Below are 14,040 nucleotides of genomic sequence, written 5' to 3'. Positions count from 1 at the left end.
AGGAACTCATCTATACACTTTATTTAATCAAAAACATCTGTTAAGTATACTGATTTTAAACAAATAACTGCTGTTCGCTTTTGATCAAACCGAAAACATATGAAATCGAGCATTTCTAAGCATCAAATCAACAACACAACAACATACAAGTACTATAGCATCAACATATAATCAAAATCAGTAAAAATGAAAGAGAAATGAAAAATTAGGGTTCATGAATATACCCCAATCAAAGAATCAGAGTATGGTTGCGTAGATCTTGAAATAGTGAATCCGGATATGATAAAAGCCCTAAATCTCCAATATAAAATTGTTGAAGAAGATGATGATGATGGTTGATGATGGTGAACGTCCAAGGGAGAAAGAAAAAGAGAGGGGGAGGTGAAAAATAAAATGTAATTAGGTTAAATGAAGGAGTAGTGAACCAATTTTGATCAAGGGATAAACAAGTTCCAAGTTTTGCCAAATTACCCCTCCCCATGGGGTCTCAGCCGAAACATGCACAAATGCGGGCCCACATGGCCCACTTAGATGTATAAAGAGTTTACTTGTGGCTCAAAAGCTCGAACGGAACCCGAAACGCGAAAACGCCGCTACGCGATTAAATTTTCGGAGGAATAACGCACACGCTACAAATAAAATATATAAACACAATATATAATCATATGATATAAAAATATCATATTTAAAATAATTTGGATTTAAAAATTCCAAAAATTTTGACCGTTGGTTTGAAAACCGAAAAGATTCGCCGAATAGAAATCCACGACACGTAGAAATGCACGTTTTAAAATACGAATACAAATATTCATATAACACATAATAATTAATATATTATTACTAAAATAATAATATAGGTCATAGAAATGACGTGGCACGAATAACCATTAACGGACGTTAAATAATAAACGGTAAAAGATAACTGAAAAAGTAGGGTCATTACACACATACTACACTAACTCAATCACTACACTCTCAATCTCAATCTTTATTCTATATCAAACACTCTCAACCTTCAATTTATATATCCACAAACAAACAAAAAATCAAATGGCTTTGGAAGATTTATTAATTTCTGAGAGCGAAAGCGAGACGGATAGTGATAGCGCAGAGTCCGATTCCGATGAAGATTTAATTCAAGAAGGTTACAACACGCTTAACTTACTCGATTCGCTTGATGCAATGGACGAAGAAGATGAGGCTAGAAATTCTTGTACAATTATTAGAAGACGCCGGTTACAAAGAGATCGTATTGATACGGGTAATCGTTTGTTTCGCGACTATTTCTCGGATAATCCAACATTTTCTGGTGATTATTTTCGAAATCGATTTCGAATGAGTAAGTCATTGTTTATGCGTATTGGTCATGCTATTCTAACGTATAATTCTCAACCGAGACCCGATTATTTTAAATTTTTTGATCAACGATACGATGCAACCAGTCAACTCGGTTTCAATATTTTTCAAAAGTGTACATCGGCCATACGTCAATTGACGTATGGCATTGCGCCTGATGCATTCGATGAGTATTTACACATGGGCGCATCAACGTCTCGAGATTGTTTAAAAAATTATTGCAAATGTATTATTCATATGTTTTCGCGAGAGTATTTAAGGAAACCAACTGAAGGAGATGTTCGTCGATTTCATGCCAAACATTTGGAGATGCACGGGTTTCCGTGTATGTTAGGTAGTCTCGATTGCATGCACTGGCCTTGAAAAAATTGTCCTGTTGCGTGGTAAGGGCATTACCACAGGGGTGATCACGAAGGACCAACAATAATGCTCGAGGCAGTTGCGTCCTATGATATGTGGATTTGGCACGCTTTCTTTGGTCCAGCGGGTTCGAACCATGATATTAATGTTCTTAATGAATCGGATTTGTTCGAAGGTTTATTAGATGGTCGAGCTCCTGAGGTCCGTTACACTATCAACGGGCACGAATTTACTAAAGGGTATTACTTGGTAGATGGCATATACCCAGAATGGGCAACACTTGTCAAGTCGTTTAAATGTCCACTTGAGCCAAAAAAAATGTAAAGTTTAAATGTTTTCAAGAAGCCGAGAGAAAAGACGTTGAACGAGCTTTCGGTGTTCTTCAAGGTCGTTGGGCAATACTAAAACACCCAGCAAGACCTTTTAGTATCAATAAAATATGTCGAATCATGTACACTTGTGTTATACTTCACAACATGATCACCGAAGACAACGAGCGCAACATATGCGACCTCTAAAAGGATTATCTCCGCGAACGAGAAAACATGCCGCGACGTACTTGGACGGAGAGAGTTATGCTCCAAGATCGGGTGGATCGAGAGATGCGAGATAAAAGAGCGCATAATGTCCTTCTCAACAATTTGATCGAACACATTTGGACACTCCCGGATGATTATATTGTTCGAAACAATTAGCGTTATTTATTGTGTTTTTTTTATTTATGTATTGCCTTTTATTTTTTAATTATGTAATGTTTTTAATTTTTAATAATGTAATGTTTTTATTTTATTTAATAAAATGTTATTTGTATTTATTTATTGTATTTTTAATAATTTTAAATTGGTTAAAGTTTGAAATGGAGTGTATGATAGTGAGTGTTTAGTGAAAGGAATGTGAAATGAATGTTAAAGGGTTTGTGCTGATGTGGTGCTGATGTGGCAGTGAAAATGTTAGTGAAAGAGCTGAATGATAGCAAGTGGCCTAAATCAAAATTAAATTTCACATCAGCGTCATCCTTTTCTACAAAAGTTCCTCATTACAACTCCCCTTCCCCTGACATGGCCATTAGCAATGGTCTTAGTAAACACTTTGGTCTTAGTAAACACTTTGGTCACGTGTTATGTTTCGATTGGATCCAAAATTTTACTGGATCACTATTCTATCAAACATAAAAATCGAACCTATCCATGAAGACAACTAAGTTCGGGGAAAATTGACGGAAAAAGGTTGGATTCAGTTGTTTAATTGCTGATAATTATGTAAACAACAACAACAACAACGAAACCCATTCCTACATAAGTGAGGTATGAGAGAGGTAAGATGTAGACAATCCTTTCTCTGTCCTAGAATAAAGAGACGTTATATCTCCACTCAGAATGAAACACTCCCAAGAGTAGAGAAAGTCATCATTCCCAATGTTCTATGGATAGAGAGATTGCTTCTGAATAGACCTAAAGGGTATATTATATGCGGGAAAATGTGTTACATCAGTCTGGTTGAGGTGATACTCGTACCACTCATGTGTGTAATAAACTTTTCGAAGTAAGAAGGCTTACGTGGCACACACGCTCCTTTACGTGTGCACACTACCATATATTTCGAGAATGACGACTTATTTCTAATGACGACATTTAGATAAGTATAAATATAGATATAGATTATAAATAATTATTAATAATGAATAATTAAGTAATTAATAAAAAATAAATATGTTCCCTCCGTCTTAATTTATATTCTTTGAATAAAAAACACGCAGTATTAGAAAAAAATCCTACTATCTTCATTTGTCATCAATAAAATATTGTCTCTTTCCACAATAACCTATTTGAAATGGGAGATGATCATCACACACTATTTTTTAATCCATTTACATTTAATTACTTATTATACCCTTAATTATATATACAATAATAATATAAGTTCAAGTCTCTAGATTGATATAGGGGCATAACTGTAAACTTAGGCACCGTTTGGCTCTCGGAATTCTAAAGGAATTTGATGGAACTGGAATTAAATTCCTTAGACCGCTCCGTTTGGTTGACATAATTTGAAAGGAATTATATTCCTTGGAATCTTGAGATTCCTCATCTATGGAATGTTCATTCCTCCAAGATGTTGATGGATTTGAATTCCTTTCAACATTGAATTTTTTGGGTCGCTACTCTAGAGCGCCTTCTTAGCGCTCATTTTCAAGGCACGTTTTCAGGGAGCTATTCGGCACGCATTTTTGGGCCGCGTTTTCGGGTCGCGTTTTCGGTCCACATTTTCCTGTCGCGTTTTTATGCTGCGTTTCGTGGCGCGTTTCGAGTCGCGTTTTTGAGACGTTTTTCCCGGACCGGGTCAGTTTTTGGTGCGCGTTTTCAAAGCGTGTTTACAGGGCGCGTTTCCGGCTCAAGTTTTCGTGAAGCGTTTTCGCAGGGCGCCCGGAAACGCGTACTTTCGCAGGGCTCCCAGAAACGCGCGATTTCGCGGGCGCCCGAATACTCGCGATTTCGCGGGCGCCCGGAAACGCGCGATTTCGCTGGCGCCCGGAAACGCGCGTTTTCGCGGGCGCCCGGATACGCGCATTTTCGCGTGCGACCGGAAACACGCGATTTCGCGGGCGCCCGGAAATGCGCGTTTTCGCGGGCGCCCGGAAACGCGCCTTTTCGCAGGGCGCCCGAAAACGCGCATTTTCGCAGGGCGCCTGGAAACGCGCTTTCGCAGGGCGCACGGAAACGCACGTTTTCGCGGGCGCCAGGAAACGCGCTTTTTCGCAGGGCGCCAGGAAACGCGCGTTATCCGATTTTTCGCGGGGCGCCCGGAAAGGCGCGTTTTCGCGGGGCGCCTGGAAACGTGCGTTTTCGCGGGGCGCCCGGAAACGTGCTTTTCGCGGGGCACCCGGAAACGCGCGTTTTTGCGGGCCGTCCGGAAATGCGCGTTTTCGCGGGCCGCCCGGAACGTTTTCGCTGGCCGCCCGGAAACGCGCGTTTTCGCGGGCCGCCCGGAAACGTGCATTTTCGCAGCGCGTCCGAAAACACGCGTTTTCGTAGGGCGTCCAGAAAACGCGCGATCTTGCAACGCGCCCGAAAACGCTTTTTTCACAGCAGAAAACGCGCGTTTTCGACACACATTCTCAAATCGTGAATCTAAATTTTTTTTTTTTTTTTTGAAAAAGTGAGTCTGGAAATGAACACAAAATTTAGAAACGTAATTCTTTTTATAACTTTTTAATTATTTTATAAAATGAAATTCAATTCCATTCCATGTAAAATAGAACACATTTTTCACATTCCATAGAATTTATTAATTCCAATTCTTTCGGATTCCAATTCTTTTGACACATTCCATTCCATCCAAAAACATTCCACGAGCCAAACGGGGCTTTAAAGAACAAAAGTGTACATTGATCAAAAAGTGGTGTGTGAGAATCACTTCTCATTTAAAATACAAAATAAACTATTACTCCCTCTGTCTCAAATCTATTGTCCCCAGACAAAAACACACAGTTTAATAAAAAGTACATGACGCATGTAATTTTCTGTTAACTTTTCAGTTTTACCCTTACTTTTTACTATTATTTTGTCTTGCATGTATAAAGTATGGACAAAAATGAATTTTATTATATTATTCTTTTTCATTTATGAAAGTGTACAATTAATTTGAGACATTTAAGAAAAGAATAGTGGACAATAGATATAGAACGGAGAGAGTAAATTGAAACTATCTCAAAAATGTGGCGTATTAAATTGAAAGGGTGAGAGTAAAAAATAATAATAATAATAGTAATAATAATAATAATAATAATAATAATAATAATAATAATAATAATAATAATAATAATAATAATAATCTATACTATACATTAAAAGAAAAACAAAATTGAGGTATACTTTTTTAACAACTTTGAATCTGGACCCTTAGATCAGGAAAATGACCTCCATTGCCCTTACTTGATAACCATTGGATCAACCTATAACCTTATAATTCAAATCAGTCACTTTAAACTTCCCATTTTGCCCCTTATCCATGAAAAAATACGGGACATTATGCTAGGAATAGGGGTCAATCCATTACTTCCATTCACGCAATACGCTCCAATCGCATGAACCTTAAATTCAAATTTTAATCAGCATATAATTCTCTCATCAAGAACATGTTTCCTCCACAACCGATTCACAATCGTATTGCGTTGAACTCCATCTTTTTGTATCTGAAATCAATATCCATTAACACACGAAAAAATGCGCCCCACAATTGGATGTTTTCAGGTTTACCAGTTTAAATTTTTATGTAATTTTCTAATTTGTTTACAAAAATCAAACTAATTGTGTTATGGTTTTGTTGTTTAACAATCGATGGATGCAACTTACCTATATCTGTACCTGTAATCTTGAATTATTTCGTATGAATTCAAAAATTGTGATTGCGTTGAAGTTGTTTCTTCTGAAAATCGATTTTAGGTTATATTTCTATATTTTTAATTACCATAAAATCGATTTAATTGTAAACTGAATCCTTCAATGTTAGTAATATTTTGAATTATTATCAATTAATTTGATTAAAAAAAATCAAACTAATTGTTTCAGGGTTTTGTTGATTCAAAATCGATGGATGCAACTTAGTTATATCTGTAGCTGTAATCTTGAATTACTTCGTATGTATTCAAAAATTGTGTATTGGTTGAAGTTATTTCGTCTGCAAATCGATTTTAGGTTGTATTTCTAAATTTAATTGTATACTGCATCTTCAATGTTTAAATTAATTTGAATTATTATCTGCCTAACGTAAATTCATATGTAATATAAAACTAATGGGATTATTCTGTTTGATTTTTATTTTTTTCGTTGCAGGTAATTACTGAACATGTTGCCTTGAACATGTTAACAGAGGTATGTTACTTTTCTGTATTATTTCACTAATGTAAGCTGTTATGCATATTTTTTTAATTGTCCTCTAAAATCATCTAATTATGTAAGTGTATCAATTCATAATAATTAGTGATTTGTTAAAAAGAATTCAAATTTCAAACTTCACGAATAATTAGGATCCTGGTCAAAAAGTATTCTTTTAGGAAATGATTTCGGTTATTAACGATACCGCGTATTCAAATAAAGCAGTGATAGTTGTTACCAAAATTGTTGGTTCTTATCTTTTGCTAAATTACCTCCATTAACATCATCCCATAACGTAAGCCTTTAGTATAAATATAGCTACAATCATCCATTGAATTCACACCAAACAACTCACTCCTTCTCATATTCAAACACTCTCTACTAAATTGCGACTTGTCCTAACAAAAAATGGAAGCTGTCAGTGAAATCACCCCGTTGAAACTCATCACTGAACAAACCGGTGATGTCATGATCAGAGTTAAAGTGCACATTACCTGGCGAAAAACATATTGGAAAAACCCCAATAGCGCATCATCTTTTGAGATGATATTTGTTGATTCTGAGGTAAATTATGCAATGCAACTTATCGCATTCATTGACAACTGTTATATTTTTGATTTTGCTAATCTTAACTTTTAACAAGATTTTTTTTATACAAATAGGGTACTAAAATACGGGCGACATTGGACAAATCTGTGATGACATATTTTGGTAGCACATTCAAAGAAGGAAACTATTATGAAATTGGTAGTTTTCGTGTTGGCAAAGACAACGATGATGTTCCTCTTCTTGATCATCAGTTTAAGATCCACTTACTACGTGGATCTAGAGTACGAAAAACTCAAGCTTTTGATATCCAGAAGGATGTCTTTCGAGTTGTCAACTATGCTGACATTAATCAATCTCTGTTGAAGGAAGATGAAATTTTTGGTAACTCTATAATACTTTCATTCGTTGACTTTTTAACAAATCAATTATATATATTTTATAACATGCATTAATTATGTCTGTATGTCAAATTTTGCAGATGTGGTCGGAAAGTTAGTTGAACTAAAAGAGCTACGTGTCACACGCAGTAAGGGTATTGAAACAAAGTGTATTGAATTTCAACTCCAAGACTTAAGGTTTGTATTATTGAACTATTACATACAATATTAACTAAATTTGATAACCTTCATGAATACTGATTATATACCTAAAAATTGACAAAGTGGTGAGAACATTAAATGTGCACTTTGGGGACAACATGCATCTCACCTTCATGAGTTTGTTTCTGCTTTGGATGATACATTCAAGAACAATGTTTTCATGCTTATCCACAACTTCCGACTTAAGGTTTGGGATGGTAAGAAACATATACACGTTCAATATATTAATACATTTGTTAATCATTATTTATAATGACGATTACTCAATGAATTTAGATTATTTCTGATATATATAATTTATGTTATAATACAGATGCTCCCCAAGTTAGCAATATGTTGTGGGGATGTCGTGTTTACTTAAACGAGGCAGTTGCACCCGTTGAACAGTATAAGTCATTGTAATTTTTCTTTTATTTTTTGTTTTATTAATCAAGTATACGTAGTTTATCATAACCATTATTAGAACCATTTTATACTAATTTAATTCATATCATGTTTAAAAATTTAATGTGTGTCTTATTGATCAATGTCATAGGATGGTTGATACTCAGATGGATCCGGGGGTGAATCAGTTAACACCTGCTGCCATTAATGTTGGCATGAAAATCACTACTAATGTCGACAGATTCACTGCCCCCACCCCATACCTGATCGAAGTTGCTCTTGCAATTTCAAAGGTCAGCTTAAGTATCCACACAATATAATGCATCTAAATATGTACCAAACGGGTAACATTCTTTATGGCAATACTCATCAAACTATAGACAACATCAACTTATAATTTTTATATGCTTACAGCCAACAACATTCGTGATGCTTGGTAGAGTGTTAGAAATTGTCAAAACTGAAGGTTGGTTTGGCTACAAGTGCAACAAATGCAACGGTAAAGTCATCAATAGGTTTGATGTTGATTCTGAATCCACTATGTTAGAGTGAGTTCAATGTGAGGTTGTTGAAAGTTATAGTCCCAGGTATTTATTAATATCCAAACATCTTATAATTTCTATCAGTTTCTAAAGATTGTACTTTATATCACCATCACTTTAATTTGTTTTATATAAGGATTCGTTTAACATTACGAGTTGGTGACAAGAGTGGAAATTGTTATTGCTTGCTTTTTGATGGCCAACTTGCTAGCATGTTAAATAAAAGTGTTAACTGGTTGAATAAGCGTGCAAAAAGTGTAAGGATTCCATTCTATCTCATTATATGATTTCTAATTAAAATTAAAATTGATTTTAAAATGTTATATATTTCCTCTTTAATTAAATTTCTTAATTAACACTATATATCATAAACAAGATTAAAGTGAATTGTTATTATAGTGTGCAGACCCTTCAGATTATCCGCCTGAGGTACAACAGCTGGAAAATAAAAAGTTTGCTTTCATGTTTAACATCAATAGTAAAAATCTTGAGTACATCAACTCTGGTTTCACTGTCAACGATGTTACAAATGAGGATGATGTTATTGAAGCTTTGGAAGAAAAGTTCAAGAACAAGTAAAGCAACGACGAGTTTAATGATCCTACTGCTTTCCATAGTACTCCGTTGAACACTTTCAAGGTAACATCACAATATAATCTCAACTAAAATATTGTACACATTTATCTGCATACATTGAAAGTTTAAGTGTATATCATAATAACTTAGTTCTAAACATAATTCATCTGTACACAGGTACCTAAGATTGAGCCTGCCTCTTCTTCTGAAGTTAGTGTTAGTACATGGACTCCAGGCAGCTCTGGTAAGAAGCGTAAAAGTGAATCTCCTCTCGAAGATGAAGCAAATGAGACACCTACTTCTGGTGCTACAAAAGCAATTGAGGATTTGAAGATACCTCGACTTGCAGATGAGTGAAGTTATTGTCATTGATTCCAGCTCTGACAAGCACATGAGTGATTGTGATCCTGATAGTGAAACTGGTTTTGATTCAATTGAAGTTAATGATTTGGAAACTACCGTAGCTGATGAAATAATAGGTGATGTTACTGTCAAGTTTAGGATGCCAGAAGGGAACGTATGGGTAAGTGATTGTTGGTTTATATAAATGTAAATTATACTGTAAAGAATCCATTACAATCTTGAAATAGGGTATTTTATTGTTTATTACATAGTACTAATGCATTGTTCCATTTTTGTATCTTGGTGTAGGGTTTACCAAATGATTTGATGAAGGTAAGCAAGTTGACGGCTGGTAGGGATATTATAGTTACAATGGCTGATGGTAATAGTTACAAATGGGGTCTACTTACAAACCAAAAACGTGCATGCAAAAATTTATATGTATCGGCTGGGTGGTACGCATTTGTTCGGGTGAATGAGCTCATAGCAGGTGATGAAGCCGATTTGACGTATAAAGCAGCAGAAGACAAGTTTGTGATGTCTCAAGTTACACGTTATGTGTAGTTCAGTTTGAAAAGCTGTCACGCACCAGCATTTTATTAATCGAATGAAGAAGATCCAAAAATGGATTTTGAAGGTGTGTGAAATGTTTGATATTAGTTACTGATGCTATTTCTGTGATTATGGTGTTTAGGAATATGTAGTTAAACTATGTGTGTCAGTTTGTTTTTATGTTTGGTCAATCTTTTCAAAATCTATTGTGTGAAGGTGTCACACAGAATTCTATGTGTTTTTTGTTCCTAAAAACAGTTATGGTGAATATAAATCACCATGGTTTTGAATGATGTTAAAGGAAGGGACTAATGTGTTTAGTAAATAAATAATGTTACCACTCTGTGATCACATACTTTGCAAATACTATATTGCTCATTCAATTTTTTGTTAAAGAGTAAATGTTTCCATGTTTAAGTGGTTATACAGTGCATCTATCATTACATAGATGTAAACGTCTCATAGACAACACTTACTTAAAGGTAAACAAAGTATCTGAATGTAAGTATTACATTCGTGTATTTAAGTTAGATGTAGATTGTCATACTTATAATGTGGGTAATGTTATGAGTTTAATACTTAATTTAGTTGCTTCAAAACTATAAGTGAAAATATGACTGTATATTTTGATTAGCTATATGAAACAGAATAAATACGAATAATTTCGAGTGATTCAATCAACGGAACAAAACAATCATCATTGTAATATATTTGTTACCAATTTATATTAGTTGGTAATCGATGATTTTGAAAGCTTTGATCGGCGGAAACATAAATCATCTTTGCTAATAATACCATATTGATATTAAAATAGATTGACATTAATGCTAAATGAATTAAAATAGTCATGAGATATAATGCTAAATAAATTAAATAGATTGACATTAATGCTAAATAAATTAAAATAGTTATGAGTTTAATCTAAATTGATTGACATTAATGATAATTCCGAATGGTTTTAACCATTTTGTAAACAGAATGACATTATAATAGATTAAAATAATATTTTAAAAATTACTTATTCTAAAAAACTTCGGAATTTATTCAATAATTGTTAAAGATTTGGTCAAAACAATTGTTATTGTTACCTAAAAAATGATACAATTAACATATTTCCTAAAATAAAATTACCTATTTTATAAGTATTACCAGTAGCAAAGTTTCTGTTTTCTTTCATTCTAAATGCAAGATCTGTAACGAAAATTTTGTAATCAAAATGGTTAAAACAAAGCAAAAAGAAAATAAGAGTGATTCAATTCAAGGAACACAAAGGGAAAAAAATAATGAAGTGCATCATCAACAACAAATCGATGAAAAAATAGTTGAAGAATACGAAATTAGTCATTAGGAAAAGGTATGTATCTCTTGACATTGATTATAATTGTTATTGACAAAGAAAAATCTTAAAACTTTTATGATGTTTCAATTTTTATACCTTTTATTTTCTATAGGTCTTGAAAAAAAAAATAATCAAAGAGAGGCTAATCTGAGATGCAAGTTGAGAAAAAAGGTTACTTTCATTATTTTATTGTATTTACGTTTATATAAATCCAAATTTTATAACAACATGATGAGGAAACCTATAGATCCTTTAATGATATATTAAGATGAAAAAAATGAGATGAAGTAAAAATAAATAATGTTAATGTATATATTATTTGATTTACAGTTATTATTATATAAATAATTCTATTAATTAATGTCACTCTTTTTACATTTATATAATACTTAAAGTTTATTATATAAATTCTTAATAAACGAATGAATATGAAAAACACTAATTAATTTATTTCCCTAATGGTAAATATTAGGCCTATGTAGAGGATTTGGAAAAACAGGTTGAACAACTCTCAAGGCAAATTCAAATACAGCAAGATCAATTTACAAAGGTAATCTACGTTATTTTAATTGTTGGACATTGTCTATTAATAAAGCCTGTGAATAGTACTATTCATAACTTTTGTCTTTTAATTTGAATATGAATATGAATATGAATATGAATATGAATATGAATAACACAATTATTTTTCACTTTTTATATTTGAATTTTTTAATACTTAATTGATAACTAACCAAAAATACCTTATTACAGGAACTCAGTCAAGGAAATAGAAATAGTGGTACATTTATATATACATTACAATTTTAAATAAACATTAATTTCCCCAAAAAAAATATATTATGTTATAATCATTCCTAACTTTATTATTTTTTGTCCAAACAAATCAATCAATGCAAGATCCTCTCAATTTTGCAAAAGTCTACTCGGATTGGTTTGAGGAACATCAAGTACTTATTTATAATTTGCGTAAACAAATAATGATCAACTTCGATGCATCTCGAATTAGACCACTATTGGAGGTTATTTTTTCACATTATAATCAACTGTTCAAAATGAAGCAATCAGCAGCGAAAATTGATATCTTTAGTACTATTTATGGTTGTTTGATGCCACCAACAGCACGTTCTATAATGTAGATGGGTGGTTTCCGTCCTTCTGATGTTATTCAGGTACAAATATATTTTTTTGTGGTTAGATATCATTATGTTTTAAGCATTATAATTTTTGTTACAATATACATTATTATATAAAAATTTTATAGTTAATATTAAATCATGTGGAGCTATTCAATGAACAACTGAAGAGAATGCTAGAATTGAAAGAAAGTTTGATGAAGGAAGAAAGTGATAATACTAAAGAGATGGAAAGTTTGCAAAAACATATATCAATTTCTTTATCAGGAACTGATTTTGTTGATAAGGGTGATGAATGTGCTATGACAAATTTTTCAACAGAAATGTCAACTTTAACAGAAAAATTCACAATTTTAATTGATTTACTGGAAAAGGTAAGAAATTTTGTTCAAATTATTATTATACCATACTACAATTTAAGTATTTCGTACAATAATTTATTTTTCATGTGTATTATGTAGGCTGATAAAGTACGTCAGAAGAGTTTAACTGATATGCAAAGGATATTGAAAGAAAATCAACAAGTCTCATCGGTGTTCACCATGAATGACTATTTCAAACGTTTTTTTTTACATTGAATCAAATGTGGGAAAGTCGTCAAAGAAATACTTAGATAATATTTAACTATTTACAAATAATTGGACTACAATATTGATGTTGAATATGTTTGTTCAAGGTTTGCAATTTTGATAATCGTGTTTAGTTTTGAAACTTTTCAATACAAAGTGGAACAAATTTCGTACTACTATTTAATCATGCTAAATATAACATTTGATACGAAACACCAATGATGCTCCACGAAGTTATTGAGCGTATCACGATGGACTATTACTTTATAAAGTATTGCTACCCAATATACTACAATTACCAATCACATTTTTTGATTCTTCCCTTAAAGCCGTTTTACTAAATCCATTAATACATGTATGGCTTCTATTCAAATGCCAATAAAATAATCATATTCAAATGACTTGGATGTGGTTTATATGTGAACAACAATACATGGATCATGATGATAAACAGATATACACATACAATTAACTTAAACAATGCACACTCAATAAACTTATATTCTAATCGTATTTGAAAAGAACGGTCATATAATCTAATCTTATTAACGTTTTTTTTCAATACATAAATCCTTTATTACAGTTTATATTAAATACTGCTGCTACGAAATTGCTTCTACGAAATTGCATCAAAGGAGTTTTTAGGTTCTACCAGTAAACTTTGCTTATCATATATTTTGATGTTGATAACAGCTAATATCGTTGCAGCATTACACGATATTATTGCTTATAGATAATAATTGTATATGTGATTGCATGAAGTCAACTTATATAACTATTGCCACTTAAAATAAAGATAAGTATTGAAATTGGTCGAAAATCTCTTAGTATTTTATATAAAAATAGATTATCCTTCATTGAT

At 32.8% G+C, this 14,040-nt stretch overlaps 3 protein-coding genes across 3 annotated transcripts; all 3 read left to right on the top strand.

Moving 5' to 3' along the window:
- Positions 1-1,050: 1,050 nt before the first annotated feature.
- Positions 1,051-1,719, top strand: LOC139889879 (uncharacterized). The gene has a single exon (XM_071872795.1). The coding sequence runs from the start codon at positions 1,051-1,053 to the stop codon at positions 1,717-1,719; it is 669 nt and encodes a 222-aa protein (XP_071728896.1).
- A 5,279-nt stretch (positions 1,720-6,998) lies between these two features.
- LOC139889878 (uncharacterized) lies at positions 6,999-9,597 on the top strand. Its single transcript, XM_071872794.1, has 10 exons — positions 6,999-7,154; positions 7,253-7,520; positions 7,618-7,714; positions 7,802-7,935; positions 8,052-8,124; positions 8,274-8,415; positions 8,537-8,670; positions 8,801-8,921; positions 9,064-9,204; positions 9,418-9,597. Exons 1-10 carry the CDS (start codon positions 6,999-7,001, stop codon positions 9,595-9,597), a joined length of 1,446 nt encoding a protein of 481 aa, XP_071728895.1.
- Positions 9,598-10,206: 609 nt separating this feature from the next.
- Positions 10,207-13,187, top strand: LOC139889877 (transcription factor TGA2.1-like). The gene is made up of 6 exons (XM_071872793.1): positions 10,207-10,219; positions 11,586-11,644; positions 11,946-12,023; positions 12,613-12,645; positions 12,738-12,983; positions 13,071-13,187. Exons 1-6 carry the CDS (start codon positions 10,207-10,209, stop codon positions 13,185-13,187), a joined length of 546 nt encoding a protein of 181 aa, XP_071728894.1.
- Positions 13,188-14,040: the final 853 nt, after the last annotated feature.

Source organism: Rutidosis leptorrhynchoides, chromosome 2 (genome assembly GCF_046630445.1).
Source record: "Rutidosis leptorrhynchoides isolate AG116_Rl617_1_P2 chromosome 2, CSIRO_AGI_Rlap_v1, whole genome shotgun sequence".
NCBI lineage: Eukaryota > Viridiplantae > Streptophyta > Magnoliopsida > Asterales > Asteraceae > Rutidosis > Rutidosis leptorrhynchoides.
This window is presented reverse-complemented; position numbering and strand designations above follow the sequence as displayed.